This window comes from Scyliorhinus canicula, chromosome 9, assembly GCF_902713615.1.
Source record: "Scyliorhinus canicula chromosome 9, sScyCan1.1, whole genome shotgun sequence".
Lineage (NCBI taxonomy): Eukaryota > Metazoa > Chordata > Chondrichthyes > Carcharhiniformes > Scyliorhinidae > Scyliorhinus > Scyliorhinus canicula.
The window spans coordinates 34,775,480-34,803,413 of NC_052154.1; the positions used below are offsets into that span (position 1 = coordinate 34,775,480).

Sequence of the window (27,934 nt, forward strand, 5' to 3'; positions counted from 1 at the left end):
AGAAATATCATCAAAGATTTTACCAAAATAATTATATAATGCATGTATAAAAACGTACAACTAAATGATGTGTTTAGAAACAAGCTGTAGAGCAATAGCATGAGGAAAAGAAAGACTTAATAACTACATTTTGCTAAAGTCAATATGATTTGAAATTGATGGGCATTGGATGACTAAATTGTTGAATTCCGCGGAAGAATATAAGCAGTGTAACCATGGGAGCATATAAACTGTGTAACTATGGTTACAAATATAAATTCAGATCAAAAGCATGTGACTAGTGGCTGATTGAAGGGGACTATATCAGCCCGCTTCTGAGCTGCTTGCCTACAATATAGTAACAAGACTTCTACAGGGGGCTCTGCAGTCTTTCTCCATAAAACCCTGCCTCACCAGGTACAGAAATCAAGGATATGCACACAAATCTTTTCAGAAAGCAACTGTTACCAATGCAGTGGATCTTATTTTAAGGTATGCTATTACTTAGAAAACTATTAATTTTGGAAAAAGTGCAAGTTTGAAAGTAGGCAAAACTGGCAAGAATCTTCTATTACAAAAACCTAAAAAATAAAATGTTCATTGCAAAATGCTTACAGTAAATTAAAGGCTGACTAACGAAGCTTTCAAAAACATGAAATGAATATATTTTACAATTTGAAAATTTAAACTCTGTTAATTAAACCGATTACATTCCTGAATCGCTTAATTGAAATATTAACTGTATTGCTGGAGAAACAAAAAGGAAGACAGTTGCCAATAGGGGTATGGATAATTTTTTCAAATGTCTCACAGCATGAAGGGAAGTTGATAATCCGAGATGTTGGCTACCTTTAGCTAATCCGTTTCATTTCTTTTTTGTTTTAAAGATATTCCAATTAATTGTTAATTATATGTGAGGTGCTTATGTGAGACTGTATGCTAAAGTTGCTATTTTGAATGAATAACACACTATGGATGCTTGTATTAATAGTTTAGTAACCTTTTATTATTAGAAACTAAAATCTACAAGTAATATTCAAGAAGGGAAAAATTGCATTAAAAATGCCAAGGGATGTAAACAGCTGAGTGAATGTATGAGTTTGTAAATTTCAGGACTATTATATAGTAACAAAATAAATATGTTTATCACATATTTTACCATTTGATGCATTTTTGTAATAAAAGAAGAATGCTACAGGCAGGGTTATATTTTAAAATAGATTACAAAAGCATTACATTTGAACAAATCTTTGAAAGTTCTCTATTTTTTTAAATGAAGTCCATCTTTAGATATTCATGAAGCAATCATTTTTCAAGATATTTTCAGGAAAGTAAGCATATGCTTTTTGAACTTTTTTTCAATTTTCAAGGGTTATGTAATCGGTTTGTGCTGAATAAGTGAACACTTTTGCTATGCTGTCTGTATATTAATGATGGAATTTTGAACAGAATATATTGAGTGTAAATAATGGGAACTGCTTATTTTTCAGCACATACACACTCAGTGGGGCTACAGAAACATCATCGTCCAAGTTAAACCCTTTATCTCCTCTTAACCTTGAGAAAGAGAGACTTCTTTTTCCACTATGAAAAACGTGAGCAGATTTCTCACCCCCACTAATATCTCCCTGGCTTCTGCTGGGACAGACCTGATTTACAAATCCATAGAATACAAGGCTGCCTCAGTGCTGTTGGTGTTGGCCATTTGTGGAACTGGAATCATCGGGAATATTATGGTGGTCCTGGTGGTTCTGACTGCCAGACACATGAGAACCCCAACCAACTGTTACCTGGTCAGTCTTGCAGTGGCTGACCTGATGGTCCTGGTAGCTGCAGGGTTACCCAATATTTCCGACAGTCTGATTGAGGAATGGATCTATGGGCATGCAGGCTGCCTGGGTATTACCTACCTCCAATACTTGGGCATTAATGTGTCATCGTGTTCCATCACAGCATTCACTGTGGAAAGATACATCGCTATCTGCCATCCAATCAAAGCCCAGTCCATCTGCACTGTCTCCAGAGCTAAGAAAATCCTAGCATTTCTATGGGTAATTACCTCCTTCTATTGCATGTTGTGGTTTTTCTTGGTGGATATCAACATCAATAGCAGGCAGAATGCTGAATGCGGCTACAAAGTCTCCAGGAATCTATATTTGCCCATCTACTTCATTGATTTCACCATCTTCTATGTGATACCCCTGATTGTGGCCACAGTACTGTACGGTCTGATTGGGCGGGTCCTCTTCCTCAGTCCCCTTCCAAATCAAGCTGAGACAGGAACGGAGCGTTGGAGGGAGCGTCCCGGGACAGAAAGTAACAGCTCACAGTCTTCCAGCCGGACCAGCAAGGGGGCCATCTCATCCAGAAAACAGGTAATGCCATGTCCTAGCGAAATTAACTGGACTCAGTTTAGAATTTTGTTATTAATCTGGAAAACCAGGGTTAACCATTTTAATGAAGAGAGGCTGCTGAAGATAGGCTGGATACAAAGTAAAGAAAGAAATTAGACATTCAGTGGAAAATAAAAAGAGAATAAAGAGCAGCTCATGGATGTATTTGTCCCTGGGGGCTAAATTAGGGGACATCTTGTCATGCAAGGGAAGGGAAGCTTGTCAGCCATTGTGGAACAAGGATCGTGGGGCATCATCTTTTTCCTTCAATGCAGTAAGGAACATTTCTCCTTATTGAAGCTTCTCAGCCTGGCTTTATTTTCCATTTAATGTCTCACTCAAACTGCTACGGTGATGGTGCAGCCCTTGGGCGGAATTCTCCGCTGGTGGCCGAGGTTCACGATGGCCTTGGAGCCCGCTCCCCGCACCTAATTCACCCCCACCCGGGGGGCTAGGAGCGGGCCTCCATCGTTCCCGGCGACCTTGGCTGCCGGAAATGACGCCCGAACGGCGCGCATGCGCGGTGCCGTCTTTCTCCACCGCCGTCCGGCAAGACGTGGCGGCTTGATCTTGCCAGGCGGCGGAGGGGAAAGAGTGCATCCATTTTAGACGCAGGCCCGACGATCGGTGGGCACCGATCACGGGCCTGTCCCCTCCGGAGCACAGTCGCAGCGCTCCCGTCCCAATCGGGCCCCTGGATGCCCCAAACGGGCATCTGGCACCTGTTTCACGAATGCAGCGACCAGGTGTGGTTGCTGCCGTGGTGAAATGGGCGTGAAGGGCCAGCCGCTCGGCCCATCGGCTCGGAGAATCGCCGTTCGCCGTGAAAAACGGCGAGCACCGATTTTTCCCGGGGCGGGGGAGAGAATCGCAGGGGCACCAGGGGGGGCGTAAAAAATGTCGGGAGGCCCTCCCACAATTCTCCCACGCCACGTGGGGAGCGGAGAATTCCGCCCAATTTTTAAATCACACCTTAACCTCTGGCAATTTCTTTCTTTGACCACCTCCCTTTGTCCCATGACTCAAGATTCTCGTTTTTCAACACTCACCTAAGTATCACGCTCGGAGGGCGGCACGCGGCACGGTGGTTAGCACTGCAGCCTACTGAGCCGATCAGCCTACTGCAGCACTGAGGACCCGGGTTCGAATCCCAGCCCTGGGTCACTGTCCATGTGGAGTTTGCACATTCTCCCTGTGTCTGCGTGAGTTTCACCCCCACAACCCAAAGATGTGCATGGAAGGTGGACTGGCCACGCTAAATTGCCCCTAAATCAGAAAAATATAATTGGGTACTCCAAATTTTTTTAAAGTATCACGCTGGGTTTCACACAGGTATCTCTCCACTTTCCTTTCTCACCCTCTGCACCAGACAGCTTCTCACTGTGGTGAATTTAACCTCCGCCTCAACTCTTCTTGCACTCTTTCCTCCGAATCACTGCTCTCACTTCCTCCATAAACCTTGCCTTGCATATTTACTGTCCCCTCCTCAATCTTGCAATCTCATGTGGCCTTGTGGTTCTCATTGTAAATAACACTGATAAGGTAACCTCTGATAACTTCCTTATATTACTTTCCACACACTTCTTCCCCTCCCAGCCCCACTTCTCTCTGGAAAAACACTCCTGCAAGGCACTTCCCTCTGCACTTTCCAATTCCCAACTACCAGGCCTTTAGCCCACAAGACGTTCCTGCAACAACTGACCTGTTAAATCGCACCTTCTCCACCACCTTTGACCCCATTAAAACCATTACACTGTCTCATCCTAGTCATTCAGCCCCATTCCCCTCTCCCCCATCCCTTAGCTCTGCTCCCTTAAGAATAGGGATGCAGATTTGAATTTCTTTGGCAGAGAAACTAGCTTAATCATCCATTGCCAGATCTGGCTGGACCTGTCAAAGCATTATTGGATCCCGATGTCCATCACTGAAACTGCTTCCTATTCAAAGATCTTGCCGGAGTGTAATGGTGGCTTCTCTTTTTCACCACAAACCATCTCCCTAAACCGTCCTCGCATGCCTCCTCCACCTTCATTCCAACAACAAGTGTGACGACCTCATGGACTTTTTGTCACATATATCAAGATCTTCCATTCAGTTGCCTCTCCTGCTCCATTTCTTTCTCCTAATGGTCCCAATAATCCTAACCCCTGGGTGACATAATCCAAAAACAGCACAATTTTCTACAAATATCTGAAATCGTCACTGTTGGAACCAACAATTCTACAGACACGTGCTTGTAGGATTAGAATAGTGGTTTTAATATACTCACAACAGAGCCAGCCTGTTAGCCATTGAACTTTTGGTGAACTGGCCGGCTGACCATGTGGCACTGATCTTTATACAGCAGCTCCAGGGGGAGGAGTCCTGGGCGGAGCCAAGGGCGAAGTCCAGTACAATTCTCGAGCATTCCAAGAGCTACTCTCCCTGGTGGTCAGGTAGTGCAACTGCACTTACAATATAGGCACATGTATATACAGATTAAAATCCGGTGTGAATCACATTCACCACATTCACCCCCTGTGAAAAACATCAAGTCCAGCGGGGGTGGTGGCTCACAGAGTTAGTCTGTCCGGTGGATGAATTGTTCTTTTTGATCTGCGGAGCACCGGGGTTGCAGCCTCTTGCGGTGGCTGGGTGGGGTTGAGAGCTGGGGTACGATGGCAGACTCCGGGACGGGTCTCGTCCGAACTTTATACACCTCTGGCTCGACTGGAGACTGGGGGTGGGCTGGTTCTGGCGCGTGGAACCGGTGGGGTGATCTTGCGGAATCGGGGGCGCGAGTGGGCGGCAGCATAGGGAACGGGGTAAGGGGTTCCTCAGCGGGGGTAGGGGGGGGGCTGGATCCAGCGGGTGCCAGGTCCCGAAGGGATACTGTGTCCTGGCGACCATCTGGGAACTCCACAAATGCGTACTGGGGGTTGGAATGGAGGAGGCGCACCTTTTCAACAAGGGGGTCAGTTTTGTGCCCCCTGACGTGCTTCCTCAGGAGGACAGGGCCTGGTGTCCTCAGCCACGCCGGAAGTGAGACTCCCGTGGTAGTGCCCCTAGAGAAAATGAAGAGTCGCTCGTGAGGGGTTTGATTTGTAGCTGTACAGAGGAGGGATTTGTTTGCGTGGAGCGCGTCTGGGAGGACTTCTTGCCATTGGGAGACTTGGAGTTTTCTAGACCGGAGGGTCAGTAGGACGGTCTTCCAGACCGTCACGTTCTCCCTCTCCACCTGCCCGTTCCCCCTGGGGTTATAGCTGGTAGTCCTGCTCGAGGCGATGCCCTTGTCGAGCAGGTACTGACGCAGCTCGTCGCTCATAAAGGACGAACCCCGGTCGCTGTGCACGTAGCTGGGGAAACCGAACAGGGTGAAGACACTATGCAGGGCCCTAATGACTGTGTGGGAGGTCATATCGGGGCATGGAATGGCAAAAAGGGAATCGGGAGAACTCGTCGATGATGTTGAGGGAATAAATCTTCTTGTTAGTGGAGGGGAGTGGCCCTTTGAAATCGATCGCAAGGCGTTCAAAGGGCCTAGAAGCCTTGACCAGGTGGGCCCTGTCTGGTCTATAGAAGTGCGGTTTGCACTCTGCACAGATCGGGCAGTCCCTGGTGACCGCTTTTACCTCCTCGTTGGAGAAAGGCAGGTTTCGGGCTCTGATGTAGTGGGCGAGCCGGGTGACCCTGGGTGGCAGAGGTCAACGTGGATGGCTTTCAGACGGCTGATCTGCGCGCTGGCGCATGTCCCGCGGGATAGGGCATCCGAGGGCTCGTTGAGCTTCCCCGGTCGATATTTAATATCGTAACTATAGGTGGAGAGTTCGATCCTCCACCGAAGGATTTTATCATTTTTTATTTTACCCCTTTGCGAGTTGTCAAACATAAAGGCAACCGATTGTTGGTTGGTGATGAGGGTGAACCTCCTACCTGCGAGGTAGTGCCTCCAGTGACGAACAGCCTCCACGATGGCTTGTGCTTCCTTCTCGACTGAGGAGTATTGGAGTTCTGAAGTGGCTAGGGTACGGGAGAAAAATGCAACGGGCCTCCCTGCCTGATTTAAAGTGGCTGCTAGAGCTACTTCTGAGGCGTCGCTCTCAACCTGAAAGGGAGTCGATTCATCCACCGCCCGCATGGCTGCTTTGGCGATATCCTCCTTGATGCAGCTGAAGGCCTGGTGCGTCTCAGCTGACAGGGGAAATCGTGTGGCCTTAAAGAGTGGGCGGGCTTTGTCCGCATATTGAAGGACCCACTGGGCGTAGTATGAGAAGAACCCCAAGCACCGTTTGAGGGCCTTGGGGCAATGAGGGAGGGGGAGCTCTAAGAGTCCGGTCCGGGTCTGGGCCCAGGACTCCGTTCACCATGATGTAGCCGAGGATGGCCAGTCTGTTTGTGCGGAAAACGCATTTCTCCTTGTTATAAGTGAGATTTAATTTCTGTGCCGTTTGGAGAAAACGGTGGAGGTTGGCGTCGTGGTCCTGCTGGTCATAGCCGCAGATGGTAACATTGTCCAGATACGGAAACGTGGCCCACAGCCCGTACTGGTCTACCATTTGGTCCATTGCTCGTTGGAACACCGAAACCCCGTTAGTGACGCCGAAAGGGACCCGGAGGAAATGGAAGAGGCGGCCATGGGCCTCGAATGCCGTGTAGTGGCGGTCCTCCGGGTGGATTGGGAGCTGGTGGTATGCAGACTTCAGATCCATCGTGGAAAATAGCCGATATTGGGTGATCTGATTAACCATGCCTGCAATTCTGGGGAGGGGATACACGTCTAGGAGCGTAAAGCGATTTATGGTCTGGCTATAGTCGACGACCATGCGGAATTTTTCCCCGGTCTTGACGACCACCACCTGAGCTCTCCAGGGACTATTACTGGCCTCTATGATCCCCTCACTGAGCAGCCGTCGGATCTCCGATCGGATAAAGACCCTATCCTGTAGGCTGTATCGCCTGCTGCGAGTAGCTACTGGTTTGCAATCTGGAGTGAGATTGGCGAAGAGCGGAGGGGGGGAGATGCGCAGCGTGGTTAGGCTGCAGATAGTGAGTGGGGGCAGGGGCCCGCCGAAGCTGAGGGTGAGGCTCTTGAGGCTGCACTGGAAATCCAGGCCTAATAAGAGTGGCACGCAGAGGTCGGGCAGGACATAAAGTTTAAATTTAGAATAACTAGTGCCTCGAATTGTGAGTGTAGCAACAGTGCGTCCTTGGATTTGGACTGAGTGGGAGCCCGAAGCAAGGGCGATAGTTTGGCTCACCGGAAAAATAGAAAGCGAACAGCGTCTTACCAGCTCTGGATGTATAAAGCTCTCAGTGCTCCCGGAGTCAAAGAGGCATGGCGTGCTGTACCCGTTGACCTGGACCTCCGCCATCGAACTTTGTAGGTGCTTGGGGCGGGATTGATCCAGGGTGACTGCGCTGAGTTGCGGGTAGTCGGCGGCTCGATCAGCTGTGCTGGAGTGGCCCCGTGATGACTGCCCTCTGAGTTCGTAGTCGTCGAGGTGAGTTTCAGAGTTTGAAGGTGGTGGATCCCAAGATGGCCGCCCCCATGAGTCGCACATGGCCGGCCGCATGGAGGAGGATTGCCAAGATGGCTTCCCCCATGAGTCGCACATGGCCGGCCGCATGGAGGAGGATTGCCAAGATGGCCGCCCCCATGAGTCGCACATGTCGGGTGGCGGCGGAGTCGGCATACAGGCTGCAGCATTTCGGGGCCTGCAGGCCTGTGAATTCAGGGAACGAGTGCTTTGAGCCTTGGGAGGGTTAGAGGCTGGGGCTTTCTTTGCCAGACACACTCTGGCATAGTGTCCTTTTGGCCCGCAGCTGCTGCAGGTCGCGTTACGGGCTGGGCAGTGCTGCCGCGGGTGCTGGCTTTGGCCACAGAAATGGCAGGCTGGAGCAGCTGAGTAGCTGGCTGGGGCAGCAGAGTAACTGGCTGGGGCAGCAGAGTAACTGGCTTTTGCAGCGCGGTAGCTGGGGGGCCGTGCGGCACAGGCCTGGGGGAGTTGTTGGTCGGGGGTCCACGATGAGGTCGCGGGGTCCGCGGGAAACGAGGTGAGGCTGAGGAAGGAAACTTCCATAGTGGTAGCAGCCTCCACAGTAGTGTCTAAGTCCTGGGCCCCCTTTTCTAGCAGTCTTTGGCGCACATAGTTAGACCTAAGGCCCGCCACGAAAACGTCCCGCACAGCAAGCTCCCTATGTTCAGCCGCGGTAACGGCTTGATAATTACAGTCATTGGAAAGATTGTTCAATTCCCTTACAAACTCGGCTAGCGTTTCTGTAGGCCGCTGACGGCGAGTCCTAAACACGTGGCGTGCATATTAGCATTTTGTCTAATATCTTGTCTAATATTGCCAGCGCTGCGGTGTAAGAACCGGCCGGATTCAGCTGTGTGGAGATTCTGTGGCTTACCCTTGCATGCAGTAGGCTGAGTTTTTGTTCCTCCGTTGTTCCGGCGGTGCTGGCTTCTGTCAGGTAGCCAGTGGGAAAAAATTTCCTTAGCCTCTGCATCCTGTGGGTCGAGTTCTAGGCGTCCGGGCTTGAGGGCTGCTTCCATGATTTCCTCGACTGTTTCCTGAGTATATTAAATTGTTGGAACCAACAATTCTACGGACATGTGCTTGTAGGATTAGAATAGCGGTTTTAATATACTCACAACAGAGCCAGCCTGTTAGCCATTGAACTTTCGGTGAACTGGCCGTCTGACCATGTGGCACTGATCTTTATACAGCAGCTCCAGGGGGAGGAGTCCTGGGCGGAGCCAAGGGAGAAGCCCCGTACAATTCTCGAGCATTCCCAGAGCTACTCCCCCTGGTGGTGAATGTGATTCACACCGGATTATAATCTGTATATACATGTGTCTATATTGTAAGTGCAGCAACTGTCTCTGCACGTCCGACTTCCAATAGTTCAATGAGCAGAAATTTCCTTCAACTAAATATTGTGATGCAGAAGCCCTTTGGGCGGGATTCTCCATCCAGCGACGCCGGAATCACGAAGCACAATCAGGCGGAGAATCACGCATCAGAAGAGAGCGGCCAGAACAACAGAAAAAGAGGAGAGGATGAGTGAGCCATGGAGGGCCGCCCCGAGGTTCGGAGAGCAAGACGTCGAGACCCTCTTAGATGAGGTTCAGCAGAGGAGGAGCATCATCTGCCCTAGAAGAGGGCATCGCCACCCTGTGCGCGTTGTGCGACAGGCCTGGCGTGAGGTGGGCACTGCAGTGAGTGCTGTGGGGCAGACCCCTCGGTCTGGGGAGCAGTGCCGCAAAAAACTGCACAACCTCATCAGGGCTGCTAGGGTAAGTGCCAAGAGGGTGCCCCCGGGTCACAACAATCCCCCCCCCCATGTACTTAATCACCCACCTCCCCCCCCTCCCCGGCACGAGGGGGAGGGCAAGGGGGGCAGAGTGAGTGGAGGGTGGTTAACCAAGTAGTCACAGACCCACCTGAGCGCTGCGACCCCCTGGAGAGATGCCATGGTTTAGTTCCAACTTTACCCCCCAACCTTTGCCAATATGCGAATGCCCTGATGATACCTGCCGAATTGATGATCTATCTACTCCCCCCCCCCCCCAACAGGACAAGACTGCTCACAATAACCTGGAGCGCAACAGGACTAGAGGGGGTTCGCCCATTTTCCACTCCCTGACTACGTTCGAGCAGAGGGCACTGGACCTTGCTGGGGGACCTGGCACCCGGGAGGTCGCGCAAGGCGAGGTTGGAGGTGCTGAACCAAGTGAGACAACCCAGCATGACACCCCCCCCCCCATCTGTCCCCTTCACACTCTGCCCACTGGACACCCCCCCCCCCCCCCCCCACGGAGACCGTTGCAGGCCTCCGGGACTGGCAGCGCCAGGTGTCGGTGGGGCGACGAGGCACCTCCCCGCTCGCACCTCCGTCCAAAAGTGAGGCTCGGGGGCCACCGGGCTCCCCGAGGGAGGAGGAGGTTTCGGGGCCCGTCCCATTAACTCCATCACGGGACGTCCCCGAATTCTCGGCCTCCCCCCGTCCCATCCCTGGTGCATCGGGTGGGCAGCAGGCAGAGCAGGGTGGCACCACGTCATCCGAAACGCCCGCAGAGCAGCCTGGCCCATCAAGGCCGGGTCGCCCCAGGAAACGGTCTCCCAACGGGGAGACCTGTCGAAGGGGGCGATTCGCAACAGTCCTCCTCCACTCCTGCTGTATCATCTGGGGAATCACTTAGACGTAGTGGTAGGTCCGCAAGGCAACGAAGAGGGACACATAGTAAGTTGGCAGGGATGAAGGGTACAGATTAGTTGTAGGGGCTAGGACATCTGTAAATAATGTTAACCATTAAACTCACTGTTGCACCTAACTTGTAAGACTGTGTGATTTTACCGTTGCCACGGGGATCGTGATGGTGACCGAGTGTCGCTGGGGTTGACGAGCGTTGAAACTTTGGTGCCGGGTGTGCAGTCCCTTCCCCCCCACCCCCTCCCACAGCTACCCCACGCGGGCACGTGATGGAGTGTCCCTGACGAACTCAGCGACCACCGAGATGGATGGTTCAGCTATTGCCATGGGTCAGACTCTCTCTAACGATTCTGAGCTCACAGCTCATCGCAGAGCGGGCTGTCACCATTCCACATGGCACTGATCACACCCACTGACACAGCCATCAATGTTGTGCCATACCGTCTGACCCCAGTGGTAAGGGTGATGTAGAACTGGAGCAGTGTATGCAGAGCGGGGGTGCGGGTGGGGGGGTGGCAGTTGTGTGTTGACCCTCTGCGCGACTGGCGATGCAGGTGTTAGTGTTGGTGTTCAGCGGTGCCATCGCACGCGGCGCGTGAATCTGGCTGCCACCAAGGCATCGCGTACCCGCCGTCCTCGCCGGATCCGTCGTGCAGCCTTCTGGGCATCACCAGCAGCCAGCTCGTGTCTGCGTGCTGCACCCGCCACTCCACCAACCTCCTCCTCCTCCTCCTCCTCCTCTGTGCTGGCACCACTGCCACTGGCTTCTCCCTCCACCTCCTCCACCAGGGCATCTCCCATCTGCATCGCGATGTTGTGCAGCGCACAGCAGACCACGACAATGCGAGCGACCCTGTCGGGCTGGTACTGCAGGGCACCTCCGGAGACGTCCAAGCACCTGAATCCCATCTTCAGGAGGCCAAGGCAGCCCTCCACCACACCCCTAGTTGCTGCATGGGCCTCATTGTATCGGGTTTCCGCGTTGGTCTGAGGCCTCCGTATAGGCGTCATCAGCCAAGACCTCAGCGGATAACCCCTGTCGCCCAGCAACCAGCCCCTCAGCCGGGGGAGGACGCCCCTCAAACATTGCAGGGATGTACGACTGCGCCAGTATGTAGGAGTCATGCACACTCCCTGGGAACCTTGCACACACGTGCATGATCCTCATGTGGGGGTCGCATACCACCTGGATATTCATGGAGTATGTCCCCCTCCTGTTTGTGAACACGTCCCTGTCCCCTGCAGGCGGGCGCATGGGTACGTGAACACAATCGATTGCCCCCTGCACCATCGGTATCCCGGCCACGTTGGCAAAGCCACGAACTCGTGAATATTGAATTGCTCGGTCCTCGGGAAAGGTGATGTAGCGATCCGCGATGGCTTAGAGGGCGTCGGTCACATCCCGGATGCACCTGTGCACCGATGCCTGGGAGATCCCGGAGACGTCCCCGCTCGGAGACTGGAAGGAGCCGGTAGCATAGAAGTTAAGACGACCATCACCTTGACGGCAACCGGGATCGCGTGTCCTCCCCCCGTTCCACGTGGGGCGAGGTGCGCCACGAGGTGACAGATATGTATCACCGTCCGCCTACGCAGCCGGAGTCTCCTCCTGCAGGTGATGTCCGTCATTGTTAGGAAAGAGATCCGGACACCGTACACCCTCGGCCTTGGTCGTCGCCTCTGGCGCCGTGGCTGCTCCCTCACTCTCTCCTCCTCCTCCTCCCCCCCATGCTGCTCGACGACTGGCAACTCCTCGGCCCTTCCCTCTGCTGCTGCAGCTGGCCCTGCATCCACTGCGGGTTGTGGCTGTGGATGCTGCTGCATCTCCAAATGCAGTGCAGCGGCCCCAACCACTGCGCAGAACATAGCCGTTCTGTTCGCAGACATTGTGCTAACCTACAGAAGGGTGGTGGTGGGCAGAGAAACGACATGTTAGACGGAGGTCACTCGACACCTCGGCAGCCGCGTGCCACGGGATACCTGTGTGTCCCGGTGGCTTGGTCGCGCTGCTGACACGCGGCCAGCCTAACCCCTGGTCACTTTCTGCATCCAACGGGCAGTTAACTACGTCCTCCTCACCGGTGCCTCAGTGCCCTGTGGCCGTAAGCCACAGGGCAACCAGCGGCCGTGTCCTCGTGACCGTCAGGGCGGCTGACATTTTATAACCCAGGGTGGACGAGTCACTCCCTCCCTCCCTCTCCCCCTCTCTCCCTCACTCTCCCTCTCTCCCCCTCTCTCCCCTCCCTCCCTCTCCCTCTCTCTCCCCCTCCCTCTCCCTCCCTCCTCTCCCCCTCTCCCTCCCCCTCCCCTCCCTCTCTCTCCCTCTCTCTCCCCTCTCTCCCTCCCTCCCTCCCCCACTCCCCCCCTCCCTCTCCCTCCCTCTCCCCCTCTCCCTCCCCCCGCCCCTCCCTCTCTCTCTTTCTCCCTCCCTCCCTCCCTCCCCACTCCCCCCTCCTTCTCCCTCTCTCTCCCCCCTCCCTCTCCCTCCCTCTCTCCCCCTCTCCCTCCCCCTCCCCTCCCTCTCTCTCCCTCTCTCTCCCTCTCTCTCACTCTCTCCCTCTCCCTCCCTCCCTCCCTCCCTCTCTTCCCCTTTCCCTCCCCCCCCTCCCTCCTCCCTCCCTCCCCCTCCCTCTCCCTCCGTCTCTCCCTCTCTCTCCCTCCCTCCCCCTCCCTCTCCCTCCCTCTCCCTCCCTCTCTCCCTCTCCCTCCCTCCCTCCCACTCCCTCCCCTCCCCCCCCCCCCCCCCCCCTCCCCTCCCACTGGTCGCTGCATTCTCGGGGATGCCTTCCCCGGTTTGCCCAGACTCCGGTGGTCCGCTCACCACCTCGCTCCCCTCGTCTGCCAGTCGTGCTGTCTGACGACTTTTAAAAGCAGGTGTGATTGCCGGCGTCCTGACCATGCGTCACGACGTCGGGACTTCGGCCCATCCGGGCCGGAGAATAGCGGGGGGCCGAATAGTCGGCATTTTGGCCGTATCGGGGGATTTGCCGGGGTTTTTAGCGGGAAATGCGATTTGAACAATTTGCGCGTTTGGGAGAATAGCGGGAGCGTGTCAGACCGGCGTCGCGTGAAAGATCCGCGTGGCCCACTATTCTCTGCACCGGCGTGGGGTCGGAGAATCGCGCCCACAGTTCTGGGCTGCCAGTCCTTTGCTGGCTGGAGGTGGGGGGGAAGAAACTACCAGGGCTGGGGAGAGTAGCGAGGGGCGGCCAGGGGATGGAGTGTCCAGGTACGGACGCCATTGCTGCGGCCTGCAAGGCACCCAGCTTGCAGCACACCCCCACTGATCGCCCACCAGGGCCTGCAGTTGCGCATAGCGCCACCAGCCTTATGGTCCCACCCCCCCCCCCCCCCCCCCCAAGGCTACACACCCCCACCCCACCCCGCCCCCCAAGGAGCCCACAGATTGTATTCCCCCCGCCCCACAACTAGGCTCCACCCGTCTGGTGAGACACCATGCAGCCCACCCAAGTGAGATGCCCACGGGAGGGTGTAGGTCAGGGGGCGCTCAGCATACCGCTGGCATGGGTAGCACCAGCCACCAGTACGCCTGCCGTCAGGGATGGGTGCTGGGGTCAGAGGATCTCTGGTGCTAGGCACTGACGGGGCCAGGGGTGCGGTGCAGAGGGCGACATGTCCAAGAGACTGCCTGGGGTGGGGACCGGAGGGGAGGGGGACCGCCATGCTAACATGTCTGCCTTTCACCCCCTACAGAGAATGGATTTCGGTATCCAACCAGGAATGGTTGACATCTGCCTGGCCTCCACAACCCTGACGGATGCAATGAAGCTGTACGATCAGGAGCTGGTGGGGTAGGGCCCTGCAGAACAATCCTGCTCCAGAGGAGCAGGGGCCAGCTGGTGAAGAAGAGAGCTAACCATCCAACAGGCCGAGGAGGAGGTGGATGGCAGCGCTCCATCAGGCCTCGTGTTTACTGGCAGCGCCTGTCATTTAAGGACCTGCCGGACTGACTGTTGCTGAAGACTCTGGCTGAACAGGGGGACCATGTGATATCTCTGCTGCACCTGGAACCGCGGGGTATGGGGGAGGGCATTGGGTCCAGGTGCTCCGGCCGTCAAGATGACGGTCACCCTGATCTCTCTGCAACGGGATCCTTCCAGGGGACCTGTCTGGGATCTCACAGAGCTCCATGCAAAGGTGCATCCGTGCCATTAGGTAGGGCCTGTATACCCGGACGGTGCAATACATCATACCCGAGGGTACCCCGCACCTTCAAGGCAGCTGAGGGGTTGGCTCCTGGGCAACAGGGGTTACCCACTGCAGCCATGGCTGATGACGTCTATCCGGAGGCCACAGACAAACGCGGAAACCCACTACAACGACACCAATGACGTGACCAGGGACGTGATCGGGCGGTCCATTGGCGTCCTGAAGATATGGTTCAGGTGCCTGGAACATTCTGAAGGTCCTTCGGCATAGCACTAGAAGGATCTCCCACATTGTGGTAGCCTGCAACATTGCGCAGCAGAGAGGCAACCTGCTGGAGGAGGAAGATCTACGCCAGGCCTCGTCCGGCGAGGAGGGCCAGGGTGGGCATGGGCCTGGCCACCAGTGGGTGGGCATGGGCCTGGCCACCGGTTGGTTGACCGTCCTGTCCTACCCCCACACATTTATCACCCCCTCTGCCCTCCAAAGTGGCGCGGCGTAGTCGGCGAGTACGCCACTTTGGAGGGGCAGAGCATCGCGAATTGTGGCTGCAGCTTGTCAGCCTTCCGAGTGTCAATTGCGAATCCGGCGAATCCCACAGTTTCTCATTGGAATCAATTGTGTTCCACGTGGTGCCGGTGCTAGCCCCTCAATTGTGTTCCACGTGGTGCCGGTGCTAGCCCCTCAATTGTGTTGCACGTGGCGCCGGTGCTAGCCCCTCAATTGTGTTCCACGTGGCGCCGGTGCTAGCCCCTCAATTGTGTTCCACGTGGTGCCGGTGCTAGCCCCTCAATTGTGTTCCACGTGGCGCCGGTGCTAGCCCCTCAATTGTGTTCCACGTGGCGCCGGTGCTAGCCCCTCAATTGTGTTCCACGTGGTGCCGGTGCTAGCCCCTCAATTGTGTTCCACGTGGTGCCGGTGCTAGCCCCTCAATTGTGTTCCACGTGGCGCCGGTGCTAGCCCCTCAATTGTGTTGCACGTGGCGCCGGTGCTAGCCCCTCAATTGTGTTCCACGTGGCGCCGGTGCTAGCCCCTCAATTGTGTTGCACGTGGCGCTGGTGCTAGCCCCTCAATTGTGTTCCACATGGCACCGGTGCTAGCCCCTCAATTGTGTTCCACGTGGCGCCGGTGCTAGCCCCTCAATTGTGTTCCACGTGGCGCCGGTGCTAGCCCCTCAATGGTTACTGAATTGATCCAGGTGCGGCGCCAATTTTGCTGTCATGGAAGTCCATGAATCCTGCGTCGGCATCAACACGTAGGACAGGATTCTCCAATTGCCGACGCAACATCACGTTCGGCGATTGACCAGAGAATTCCTTTTGATGCCGAAATTAAGGGTGGCGCCATTTTTCAGATGCTCTGCCCCCTCCAAAATGGCGTCATTGCTGAGTACGCCGCACACCGTTATGACGACGTCAGGACATCATCTGAAGGCCCTCCCCCGATGCTCCGCCCCCGATGGGCCGACTTCCCGACGACGTGGATCACTTGTGCTCTGAGGTTTCGTCAACCTCGCGTTGCAGCTGCGGACTGTGTTCAGCGCCGCCACAGTTGGGGGGGGCCGTGCGGGGAGAGAGCCATTCCGCTGGCCGGGTTGGGGGGGGGTGGGCTGCGGCGGGGGCTGGAGGGATTGCCGGGGGGTGGTCCAGGGGGGTTACAGAGGGCACTATCTGGCAGGCCAGGTCTGCGTGCGGCGGGTGCGATGTTGTACGGCGTGACCGCTGCAGATCGTCATCGTGCCCATGCGCAGCAACGGACCCGGCAATTCTCCGTCTGTATTTGCAGGTAAGGGCTTTATGTGGTGCGGCTGCTAGCCCCCTACCGGGCGGAGCATCAACGCGGGATGCGCCGACTTTTTGGTGGGAAGACTAAACACATGCTCCAGGCATAGCCTCAAAATCAGAGAATCCACCCCTTAGTTTTTGTAAAATGGAGAATCCCACAATCCACTCCACAGAATTCCCGAGCTACCTGCACCATCCATTTCCATGGGAATTGTCTGAGGTGGAATCAGACTGTTTGCAAACTTAGTGTTATATGGGTAACTGATCATTTATCTTTGGCATCACTAAAACTGCAGATTTCCACCTCTGTAACATTGCCAATCCCTGCTTCTGCCTCAGCTCACCTGATCCAGAAACTTTCATTCATGCTTCTGGTACCACTAGACTCGCCTATCCTAATGTGCTCCTGGTCAGGCTCCCACATTCCTCCATCCGTAAATTTGAACTAGTCATTTAAAACCTTGCTGCCCATAGCAATGCACGGTAGCATTGTGGATAGCACAAATGCTTCACAGCTCCAGGGTCCCAGGTTCGATTCCCGGCTGGGTCACTGTCTGTGCGGAGTCTGCACGTTCTCCCCGTGTGTGCGTGGGTTTCTTCCGGGTGCTCTGGTTTCCTCCCACACTCCAACGATGTGCAGGTTAGGTGCACTGGCCATGATAAATTGCCCTTAGTGTCCAAAATTGCCCTTAGTGTTGGGTGGGGTTACTGGGTTATGGGGATAGGGAGCAGCTGTTGACCTCGAGTAGGGTGCTCATTCCAAGAGCCGGTGCAGTCTCGATGGGCCGAATGGCCTCCTTCTGCACTGTAAATTCTATGATTTCCTAAACTACACCAAGACCCATTCACCCAGCACAGAAATGCGTGTCAATCTACACCCAGTTATGGAGTGCCTTGATTTTAAGGATCACCTGGGACGAAGTGGCAGTGACTATCAGCTCGAGAAGCATGACCAGGCGGGACTGACCTCCAGGGCCGCAAAAGGTTAATGAACTATACCGGGCAGCATAGGTGAGTTGACACCACTCTCCCAACCCCGAAAACCCTCCTGCGCCCCCCCATGCGACGAGCCACTCCCAACCTTCTATTTGCTCCCCAAACCACCCTTCACCCCCCTCCCTTCATCCCCCTTCCTTCTGCCCCAACCTCCCTTCATCCTAACCGTCCCTTCACCCCCCCCCCCCCCTCCTGCCAACCGACGTGAACTGCACGTGCGGCTGACGATGCCCTCTCTGTGTCTCCGCAGGAGAAGCTCTCCCACAATCGATGCGAGACGGCTCAGACTGGCGGAGGGGTGACGGACATAAGAATCCTCACAACTTTTGAGTAATGGTCTCTGGAGGTTACGGAGGTGGCCGAGGACAGTGTGGAGGTTGGCGCACGCCACAGAGGTGAGGACCCACCGGGCCCCACTCGGAGGACCTGCCAAACATGAGTTGTTAATGCCATACAGACTGACCCATCCCTCCCACTGACCACATGTTCATTCTCCCGCAGGTTCTCCAGCTGACAGCGCCGGCCCATCCCGGGTGGCTCCCTCTCCTGCCTCCCATGAGACCACCTCAGAGGAGAGCTCCGGGAAATCCACAGTTGATGCACCTGGAATAGGGCGGCACGGCTGTGCATGTGCCACCGACACATGCTGCAGGTCCCTCTGGAAGTAGGTGGGGGGGGGGGGGGGTAAGGAGTGGTGTCTGCATTGGGGGGAGGAGGTGTTGTGGGATGTTGGGGGGTTTGCAGGGGGATTGGGGGGTGGGGATAGTGGGGTGGGCCGGCATCATTGGGAATGGGGCAATGGCGTACACTTGTACGAAGAACATTGAATGCCCTCACCACAACCAGTATGATGCCTCTGGCTCTTTGTTTTGTGATGTGGGCCAACCACCAATCCCATGCCTCATCCCCCCAGATATGCCCCCCCCCCCCCCCCCCCCCCCCCCCCCCCACACACGCACACAGCCTGTCCGAGACACCCTGCCCATGCACATCCGGTCACGGACATGTGCTTGGGGGCTGGGGCCCATCCCCTGGGTGATTGAAGTTTGGCTGCTGCATCTGTGGTGCTGCCTCCCACAGTGTTCAAGCACAGTGTCCATGCATCAAGGTGTGATTGGGGTGCTAGGCAATAAGCCCCAAATGCTTCATGGCCCACCCAACCACAGGGGTCCACTTGGGATGTAACCACAGTTGCCAATTCCCTATTAGCAATAGCCTTCAGCAGCTAGGCCAAAGGCCTCCACAGTCAGTGGGAGTTATGGATGGTCAGTGAGGCAGACAGGCAGGGGCAAGTGTTCCCCCAGAATGGGAACACATTGTCCAGGGGTTGGCATACCGGACTCGCAGACATCTGCCCCCCCCCCCGCCCACCAATACCTCCAGCCCCCCCCCCCCCCCCCCCCCCCCCCCCCCATGGAGGCCTACCCCTACCCCTCCTCGAGCATCGGGGCAGCATGTCCAGTGCCCCCGGGCTCATTGCCTGTGAGCGAAGATGGCTGTCATTTCCTCAGCTCCTCACAGCAGCCGATCCGCCAGGTTCACGTTTTCCAAAACTGGCGCCATCGTGACTGCTTGTTGGGGAGGCTGCTGAATACGGGGTGGCTCCCGTTAATTGTATGGAAATAGGGATTAAGTGGTGATAATTGGTTTCTTGCCACACTACGGTGAGATCCTGATTTTGCCCACAGGAACAGGCCAGTTGCATCGCGAATGGTTTGGCGCCCGGCGTGGTTCTCGTTTTCGGCCTCCCACTATTCCTAGGCCTCATTGCGCTCTCGCTTGAGTGAAACAAGGCTGGAGAATCGCACCCTTTATTTGATAATGCGACTGTGAAACTCCTTGGGATGTTTTATTACTGATAGGCACCATATTAGTGCAAGTTGTTGTTGTAAACCTGAAAGTGTCCTTCGTGGGTTTGGAATTTTTAGCTTTTTGTTGGGTGTTATTTAATCTCTATTCAGCGATGGATACTCTCCAACTGAACAAGGGCGAAAATCTTTCCTTTTTCATTCTTACGTCAAATTCCAAGCTTTTGGGTGAATTTTGGTGCCTATCAAAACATGATTGTTGCTACTGTGAAATTCAACATTTCTTACTTGTGTATTGAGGGGCAGCACCTAATACTATTCAGACATTTGTGGCAAAAGGCAATAAACACATTCTCTAAATACCTTTGATAATACAATCAGAGTCAGCTTGGTTCACATTGGTGGTACTTTCACCTCTTGAGTTAAGTCATGGTTCAAGCTGCTTTCACAACTTGAACTCATATTTTATGAATTTCATAAGAAATCTAAGCGGTGGTTGATCATTTGACCCTTTGAGCCATCTTCACCATTTAACAAGACAAGTTCTTATCTACTATCTCAGCCATACGTCCAGCACTATCCCTACATCACTTGATTCCTGTTAGATCCAAACATCTATCAGCCCCTGACTTGAATTTTCTCAATGACAGAACATTTACTGCTCTCTGGGGTAGAGAATTCCAAAATTTCACAACCCTTTAAGTAAAAAACAATTATCTTCATCTCAGTCCTAATTAGCTGACCCTTTATCCAGAGGCTATGACCCCCAGTTTTAGACTCCCAAGCCAGGGGAAATATCGTCCCAACATCAACCTTGTCAAGTCACTGAATCGTTTTATACCTTTCAATGAGGTCACCCTTTATTCTGCTACATCCTAGAGAATGAACGTCTAGTCTATTCAATCTCTACACATAGGGAGGTCATTTCATACCAGGAATCAGCCGAGTGAACCTTCATTACACTCTCTAAGGCATGTATATCTTTCCTTAGGTAAGGAGATCAAAAATGTCCACAGTACCCCAGGTCTCAGCAAGGCACTACAGAATTGCAGTTAGACTTTTTTATTCTTATACTCCAATTTCTTTGTAATAAAAATGAATGTGACAGTTGCCTTCCTAATTGCTTGTTGTACCTGATGCGACCATCAATTCACTCGAGACAAGAGTAGAAGTAAACCGTGGCTTTAATCAACTTAGAACAGTGCCTGCGTGCGACCGATCCAATACTGAGAACCACCTACAGGTCAACTGCTCTTTATACCTTCCTTCAAGGGGAGGAGCCATGGGCGGAGCCCATACATGTTCCCCGATGGATAATGCCATACAATGGCCCATAGGAGCAGCCCACAAGGGCAACAGCATAGCACAGATACAAATACAATGGTGGATTATTGGCATAATACATTCACCACAGTACCTTTATGTTAACTTCCTGTGATTCATGTGCATGGATACCAAGGCCCCTCTGAATATCAACATTTCCCAGTCTCTGGTAATTTAATAAATATTCTGCTTTTCTATCAAATTTAGAATTTAGAACAGTACAGCACAGAACAGGCCCTTCGGCCCTCGATGTTGTGCCGAGCAATGATCACCCTACTCAAACCCACGTATCCACCCTATACCCGTAACCCAACAACCCCCCCTTAATCTTACTTTTTAGGTCACTATGGGCAATTTAGCCTGGCCAATCCACCTAACCCGCACATCTTTGGACTGTGGGAGGAAACCGGAGCACCCGGAGGAAACGCACGCACACACGGGGAGGACGTGCAGACTCCGTACAGACAGTGACCCAGCCTGGAACCGAACCTGGGACCCTGGAGTTGTGAAGCATTTATGCTAACCACCATGCTACCGTGCTGCCAAATTTTTTCACGTTATATTGGCCACATTTTTGCCCTTTCACTTAACCTGTCTCTATCCTTTTGCTGCCGCTTTGTTGGCTCCTCACAGCTTTCTTTCCCACCTAACTTTGCATTACCTGCAAATTTGAATACATTACATTCAATCCTTTCATCTAAGTTATGATGTAGATGATAAAAGGCTGCAGTCTAAGCAATCATTCTTGCAGCACCATATTAATTACAGCCTGCCAACCCACAGATAACCTGTTTATTCCTATCCGCTGGTTTATTCCTATCCCCTGGTTTATGTTCATTAACTAACCCTCAATCAAAGCTAATATAGTATTTCCTATTTGCCCTCATTTTGTGTAATAACCTCTTATGTGGCACATTATTGAATGCTTTTTGAAAATTTGAAGCCATTACATCCACTGGTTCATCTTTTCTTTCCTGCTAATTACCAAAAGCTCCAAAAGATTTATCAAACACAATTTCCCTTTCATAAGTCCATGTCAACTCTGCCCAATCATATTATTGGTAAGAAGTCTTACAACACCAAGTTAAAGTCCAACAGGTTTGTTTCCAACACTAGCTTCCTCACATAAAGGAGCAGTGCTCTGAAAGCTAGCGTTTGAAACAAACCTGTTGGACTTTAACCTGGTTTGTAAGGCTTCTTACTGTGCTCACCCCAGTCCAACGCCGGCATCTCCACATCATGGCAATCATATTATGATTATCCAACCGGCCTGTTACCACATACCTAGCAATAGATTCCAGCATTTTCCCTACTACTAATATCAGGCTCACTGGCCTATTGTTCATCATTTATCTCTCCCTCCTTCCCTGAACATTGAGATGACATGTTCTACCTTGCCATCCATGGGGACTTTACTAGAATTTAGGGAAGATCTTTGGAACCTTAGGATGGACAGAGTGAGATCCGGGGGACTTGTTGGGCTTTGGTCATATTTATGTCTCCAGTACTATTTCTTTAAAAAATCGAATTTTCTTAAGCTTCTCATTTCACTGCTATACTAGAGGATACATTACATTAGGCCCTGTCAGACTCTATGTTAAAATATCCTATGGCACTGTTCAAAGGAGGGAAACAGAACTCTCCAAGGTTCCTGGGCAACATTTGACCCTCAATCAAAACCACCAAAAACAGGGTTTCATTTCCATTTATCGCTTTGCTGTTTTTAGCATCATTTTCTTCCCTGTATTATCTGCATAACAAGAGTGATTATTTGTCAAAAATAATACACACTGAAGTCCCACATTTAAATGAGTGTTTATCTGGTTTGGTGGTAGTAATTGATAGATAAATACCAGCCACGAACCTCCTCCCCCCCGCCCTGTCCTTCTTCCAGTTTGGCAATGGGACCTTTACCACCCCAAGAAGAGGCAGTTGAAATGTACCATTACCGGCATAAAAGAGGCTACTGTAGATTGGGAGAATGGGGTGTTAGACCTTGTATGGACTAGAATGTAAGGGGTGGACTTCTAGAGTTTGCATAGATGGAGCTCAGGAGACTGGCTTGAAGGACGTTGGAAGGTACAATCTGATATCCCATAAATAGTTGTTTCTAGATTGAATGGACCTGAAACACAAATGGAGCCTCTTTACAGATTTGATGAATTTTACACTCCTCTGTATAAAATAGTTAAGTCAAATTTGTCCTCAAATGTCCCCTCATTTACAATTTCTTCTTTGACCTGATGAAGTAAATGGGATTTACACCTTTTCAGAGTTCATTAAATGCTTTTAAACTAGATCACGGATCATAGAATTTATCATAGAATTTACAGTGCAGAAGGAGGCCATTCGGCCCATCGAGTCTGCACCGGCTCCTGGAAAGAGCACCCTACCCAAGGTTAACACCTCCACCCTACCCCCATAACCCAGTAACCCCACCCAACACTAAGGGCAATTTTGGACACTAAGGGCAATTTATCATGGCCGATCCACCTAACCTGCGCATCTTTGGACTGTGGGAGGAAACCGGAGCACCCGGAGGAAACCCACGCACACACGGGGAGGATGCGCAGACTCCGCACAGACAGTGACCCAAGCTGGAATCGAACCTGGGACCCTGGAGCTGTGAAGCGATTGTGCTATCCACAATGCTACCGTGCTGCCCTAATTTAGTTCTAACTCTCAAAATAAAAAGATCTCTCTGGAATGCTCTTGTTGCAAGCATTTCAGATGTCACATCTCCAGTTCATTAGCTAAGTAAGCTCACCCGCTGTTTTATGAACTTCCCTTTTTAGCTGTTAACCGCACTGTTGTTTCACAGTGCCAAGGTCCCAGGTTTGATTCCCGACATGGGTTTCTGTTGGTGCGGAGTCTGCAAGTTCTCCCGGTGTCTGCATGGGTTTCCTCCGGGTGCTCCGGTTTCCTCCCACAAGTCCCAAAAGCCATGAGGCAGGATTCTCCCGTCGCCAACGGCAACGGCAAAATTGCGTTCGGCGATCGTCTGTAGAAACCCATTTCCGAAGAAATCGAGGGCGGCGTGCTTTTGTGATGCTCCACCCCCTCCAAAGCGGCGTACTTTAGGAGTACGCCGCATGCCGTATCGACGGCCTCAGGACATGGCGCAGCTGGTGGTTGGCGCCATGTTGCACAGCACGGCGTGACCTGGCAATTCTCTGGGCCATATCGGCAGCTACAGTCGGGTGCTCTGCACTGACTTCCTGCTAGCCCCAGGCCAATGGAGAATCGGTGGCCGTTTCGCGCCAAATATTCGGCCGTAAAAGGAGAATCCAGCCCACTGTTAGGTAATTTGGACATTCTGAATTCTCCCTCTGTGTACCCGAACAGGTGCCGGAATGTGGCGACTAGGGGCTTTTCACAGTATCTTCTTTGCAGTGTTAATGCAAGCCTACTTGTGACAATAAAGATTATTATTAAAAAGCCAACATAAACCTAAGCTTTTATAAGTAATAGTCTTCAAACATGCCTTAATTGCATTAATCACACTTGATACAGTTAATTTTAATTCCTATAACCAAAAATTATGTGTTAAAGCATATGAACCATGGACCAACATAGTTGCAACAAGACTTATATTGATTTCCAGGGAGTAGACAGCGCTACCTGAACAGATTTCTCCTCCTTGATGTCCCATTATAGTTTAATGACCAGAATTGTACACAGTACTCCAAGTGTAGTCAAACCCATGTTTCAGAAAACCTGGGACTTACGTTGTATCATTCTGGCTATATATCAAGAAGATAGAAGTTTGGGTTATTGTTGCAGTTTAGCTAGTAGCTTTATGCAACGTCTCACTGCTAAAGTCCGAGAGTAGGCTACTTGCTGGCTCTCTTAGGCTGACGTCATATGTGGCTTGAGATATGGAAGAAAATGGAAGAGGAAAAAAATATTAAAGAGATGGGATGGAATCTTGTGAAGGCGACAGGGATCTTGTCTGCTGACTGGGGAGCCAGCGAGGGACCCGGGCTGCCACCTTTGTGAAAGACCCACCACCAAACAACCAGCCAACCAGCCAGTGGGGAATCCAGCACAGACCTTTGCCTGTGATCAGACCCTTGTGAATGGAGGTCCTGCCTACCGAAAGCTGCCAGCCAATCAGAGGCCTGTGGATTTTATGCACTACAGCGCCACAGGGGGAGATGATGGCTGCTGTAGGAAAGACATCCAACACAGGCCCAGGATCACAGAGAAACCCAGGTCACAGGTAAGTAATAACGGGTGGGGGGATAAAGGGAGTATTGGCAATGATGGCAGGGGTATCAATGGGTTTCCACTTCGTTCCCAATGCCAGGTCTCTCGATCAGCCAGAGTGCCTTTGAAGGAGGGATTCATCCTCCAGAAAATGACAAGCAGCTCACACAGGTATATTTGTCTTGCCCACCACATGGCATCTTACCCCCTGCTGCTGGGTTAATACCAGAGACAGTGGGATGAGACACTTAAATGGCCATTAATTTCCCACTTAAGGGCCTCAATTGGCAGCAGGGCAGGAAGGTTGACCATGGGCCTTCCTGCATGGGACTTAATTGAGGTGGGGGTAGGAAGACAGCGGGGTGCTCACACACCACATTCTGATCTGATTAAATGCCCTCTCTGTCTCCAAACATGCCAATAGAGATTCCGCTGCTGACATTTTCGATAGTCCTGTACATTGAATGCTGGCCAGGAATAGTTAGATAAAATATGGAAAGCAGATTAATCAATGTTGGTGGATGGAAAATAACTTCATTTTTCAATATATCTTTCAGCTTTCAAATGCCAAAATTGTATTAAAATGCATCCAAATCATGTTTGCAACAGTTTATTTTCAAATGAAATTATTATCACCAAATTGTGTTACAATAGTCTAAGGTTTGCAATAAAAGATGTCCCTGAAGCAAAATACATTTTATTAAAGATAACCTAAAAGACTCAACACAATTTATGGATGTGATTCCTTGCAGGTCACTAAGATGCTGGCAGTGGTGGTTATTCTGTTTGCTTTACTCTGGATGCCTTACAGAACAATAGTTGTGGTCAATTCCTTCATAGACAAGCAATATGAGAATGCCTGGTTCCTTTTATTCTGCAGACTGTGTGTGTATGCCAACAGTGCTGTCAACCCTGTCATTTACAACCTAATGTCCCAGAAATTCAGATCTGCTTTCAAAAAACTGTGCAACTGTGGCCGGGACGGCACTCAGCCACGTTCCTTGTACACAACTCCTCTCAACTACAGTGTAGGGCGAGCTCCGATCCATGGAAGCACTGAAGTTAATGGCAAGCAGCAAAGGAAGAAACAAACTCAGCAGGAGGAAGCTGCCAACAGTAAAATGGAAGAAAATAAACCTGCGGCAAAAGGCCAGATGTACTTTAGTGTTGTTTAGAATAAGACCCTTACGTAAGATTATTTGAATCAAAGTAGAACAGTAAAATGGAGAAACTTTATCTGGCTATCAATCGACGATTATGTCAAACATTTAGACGACATAAGTGATGCCCATGAAAACATGTTCAGCATACCACTGGGACTGTTCTCCATAATTACAAATCATCTGACACAATTTCAATTCCTGAGTGGTATTGCAATTTTCTGTTTGAAGCCATAACAGCCTTGTCCTGAAAATCTGCAGCCTTTGTTTCCAGTGTTAGCTGACGTGGACCCTCTGCTCCTCACCCTGCTCATCATTCTGGGCTCAGTATTAAAACATCCTGTCAGGTGTCTGCACCATTCGGGTCGCATCTCAGGACCATAGATGTTGGATATGTTCACAATTCTAATCGAAGCTTGTTGCCTTCAGAACAGGATGGGCGATGCCCATACACTCCTTTAAGAATGGGGCCGATTCAAAGAAATTAGGCAAAACCTTTGGGTCTCTTTTCCCAAATGTCAATTCCACTGTCCCGCAGGCTCTTGCACATCTTCTCACTGGGTGCACTGACTTGCTGGAGGATTGTCAGACCAGGGCCGAGGGAGCACCAAACCTGAAAGATCTCCACCCCTGGCTACACCTCCTTTGATGCAGGCAGTGGCTTGGACCCAGACGGGCACATTGAAATGGGATGGATGGGTCTGGACACAACATTTACTTCAATCATGCAGCCATACCCTAAACCAGGAAGTTCAAGGCCCACCTCCCAAGGGCCCTAGGTCTCATTTCAGTAATTGAGGTCCAGCTGTTGGTGCCTCCACAGTGAGCTCGCTCAGTTCAGAAAATTAATTTGGGGCCTTGTGGGTGCAACCCTTGGTGGAGTCAGCAGGAGTTGATGGGGGCAGATGGGTGAGTGATGGCGATAGGAGCTGTCAGCAACCTGCAGCAGTGTTATTTTCAGGTATCCTTAGGGTGCACGCAGACTGTTGTCCTTAAAATGGTTATTTTGGCAACCACTTACCATCCCAAAAACAGGCAGCAATATATCTTTCTCATGGCAATTTCCACCCCAATGACTTCATTACACAGTTTTATTAATTATAGAATATACACTGTGAGGGAAAACTTTCCCAATTTGCTCGATTGAGAGTAAAGCTAATTTTATAGATGTGGAGCTAACTGGTCAGGGGCTCAGGTTGCAAAAATAGATAGAAGCTCAATTTAAAATGTACTGCATTTAGCAACAAAAATAAAATAAACTGCATTGGTCTCATTAAAATTTGCAGTTTCTTGCTGCTTCCTTGATAGTGTTGCTGTTTACTCATTTGAAAATGAAGAAATTGATGCAGGTCGTCATCTAGAATAGATAGAGTGCAGGGGTGGGACACAGATTTAATCTATGTCCTCGTCTGCCTATCTATCACAACCATTCAGCTATAGGGAGTGGGGTAGCAATTTCTCCAGCAGTTTCACCAGCAATTTCTCCAGTGTGGAACAAGTATCTGAGGAAAACATGCATTCGGTTTAGATTGGCTTCAATGGATCTCCCATGGTGATTGGAAGTGCATGAAATTAGAGCCTGTGGATGGTTTAAAAAAGAGCTTTGAAACCCTTCAATGAAAAAGTTTAGGCCCTAGTATACTTAATTCCAGTTTAAATGTAGTTCTCTTTGGACCCATATTAGAATCCATTGGCCAGAATTTTCCAGTCATTTGGCTTCTCTTTTCCCACTGGCAGGACACCCCTGCTCACAGGTTCCTGGCGGCATGGGGTAGCTTCATTTTGAAATCCCATTGTCAAGTGGCAGGAGTCAAGAATCCCACCACCAGCGAATGGTGCACCACCGAGAATATTCGGCCGGGGGAACAGAGAATCCTGCCCAGTATTTTATCTTTCTTGGGATCTGGGCATTGCTGGCA

At 51.7% G+C, this 27,934-nt stretch overlaps 1 protein-coding gene across 2 annotated transcripts; it reads left to right on the plus strand.

The window, feature by feature from the left end:
• The first annotated feature begins 335 nt into the window (after positions 1 to 335).
• LOC119971240 (thyrotropin-releasing hormone receptor-like) lies at positions 336 to 27,934 on the plus strand. 2 transcript variants are annotated; one of them, XM_038806506.1, is made up of 3 exons: positions 336 to 471; positions 1,470 to 2,354; positions 25,608 to 27,934. In XM_038806506.1, the coding sequence occupies exons 2-3, from the start codon at positions 1,566 to 1,568 to the stop codon at positions 26,028 to 26,030; spliced, it is 1,212 nt and encodes a 403-aa protein (XP_038662434.1). In that variant the 5' UTR covers positions 336 to 471; positions 1,470 to 1,565; the 3' UTR covers positions 26,031 to 27,934. The 2 variants fall into 2 exon arrangements, with proteins under 2 accessions (XP_038662434.1, XP_038662435.1); XM_038806507.1 differs by lacking the exon at positions 336 to 471 and having other exon boundaries at positions 1,454 to 2,354.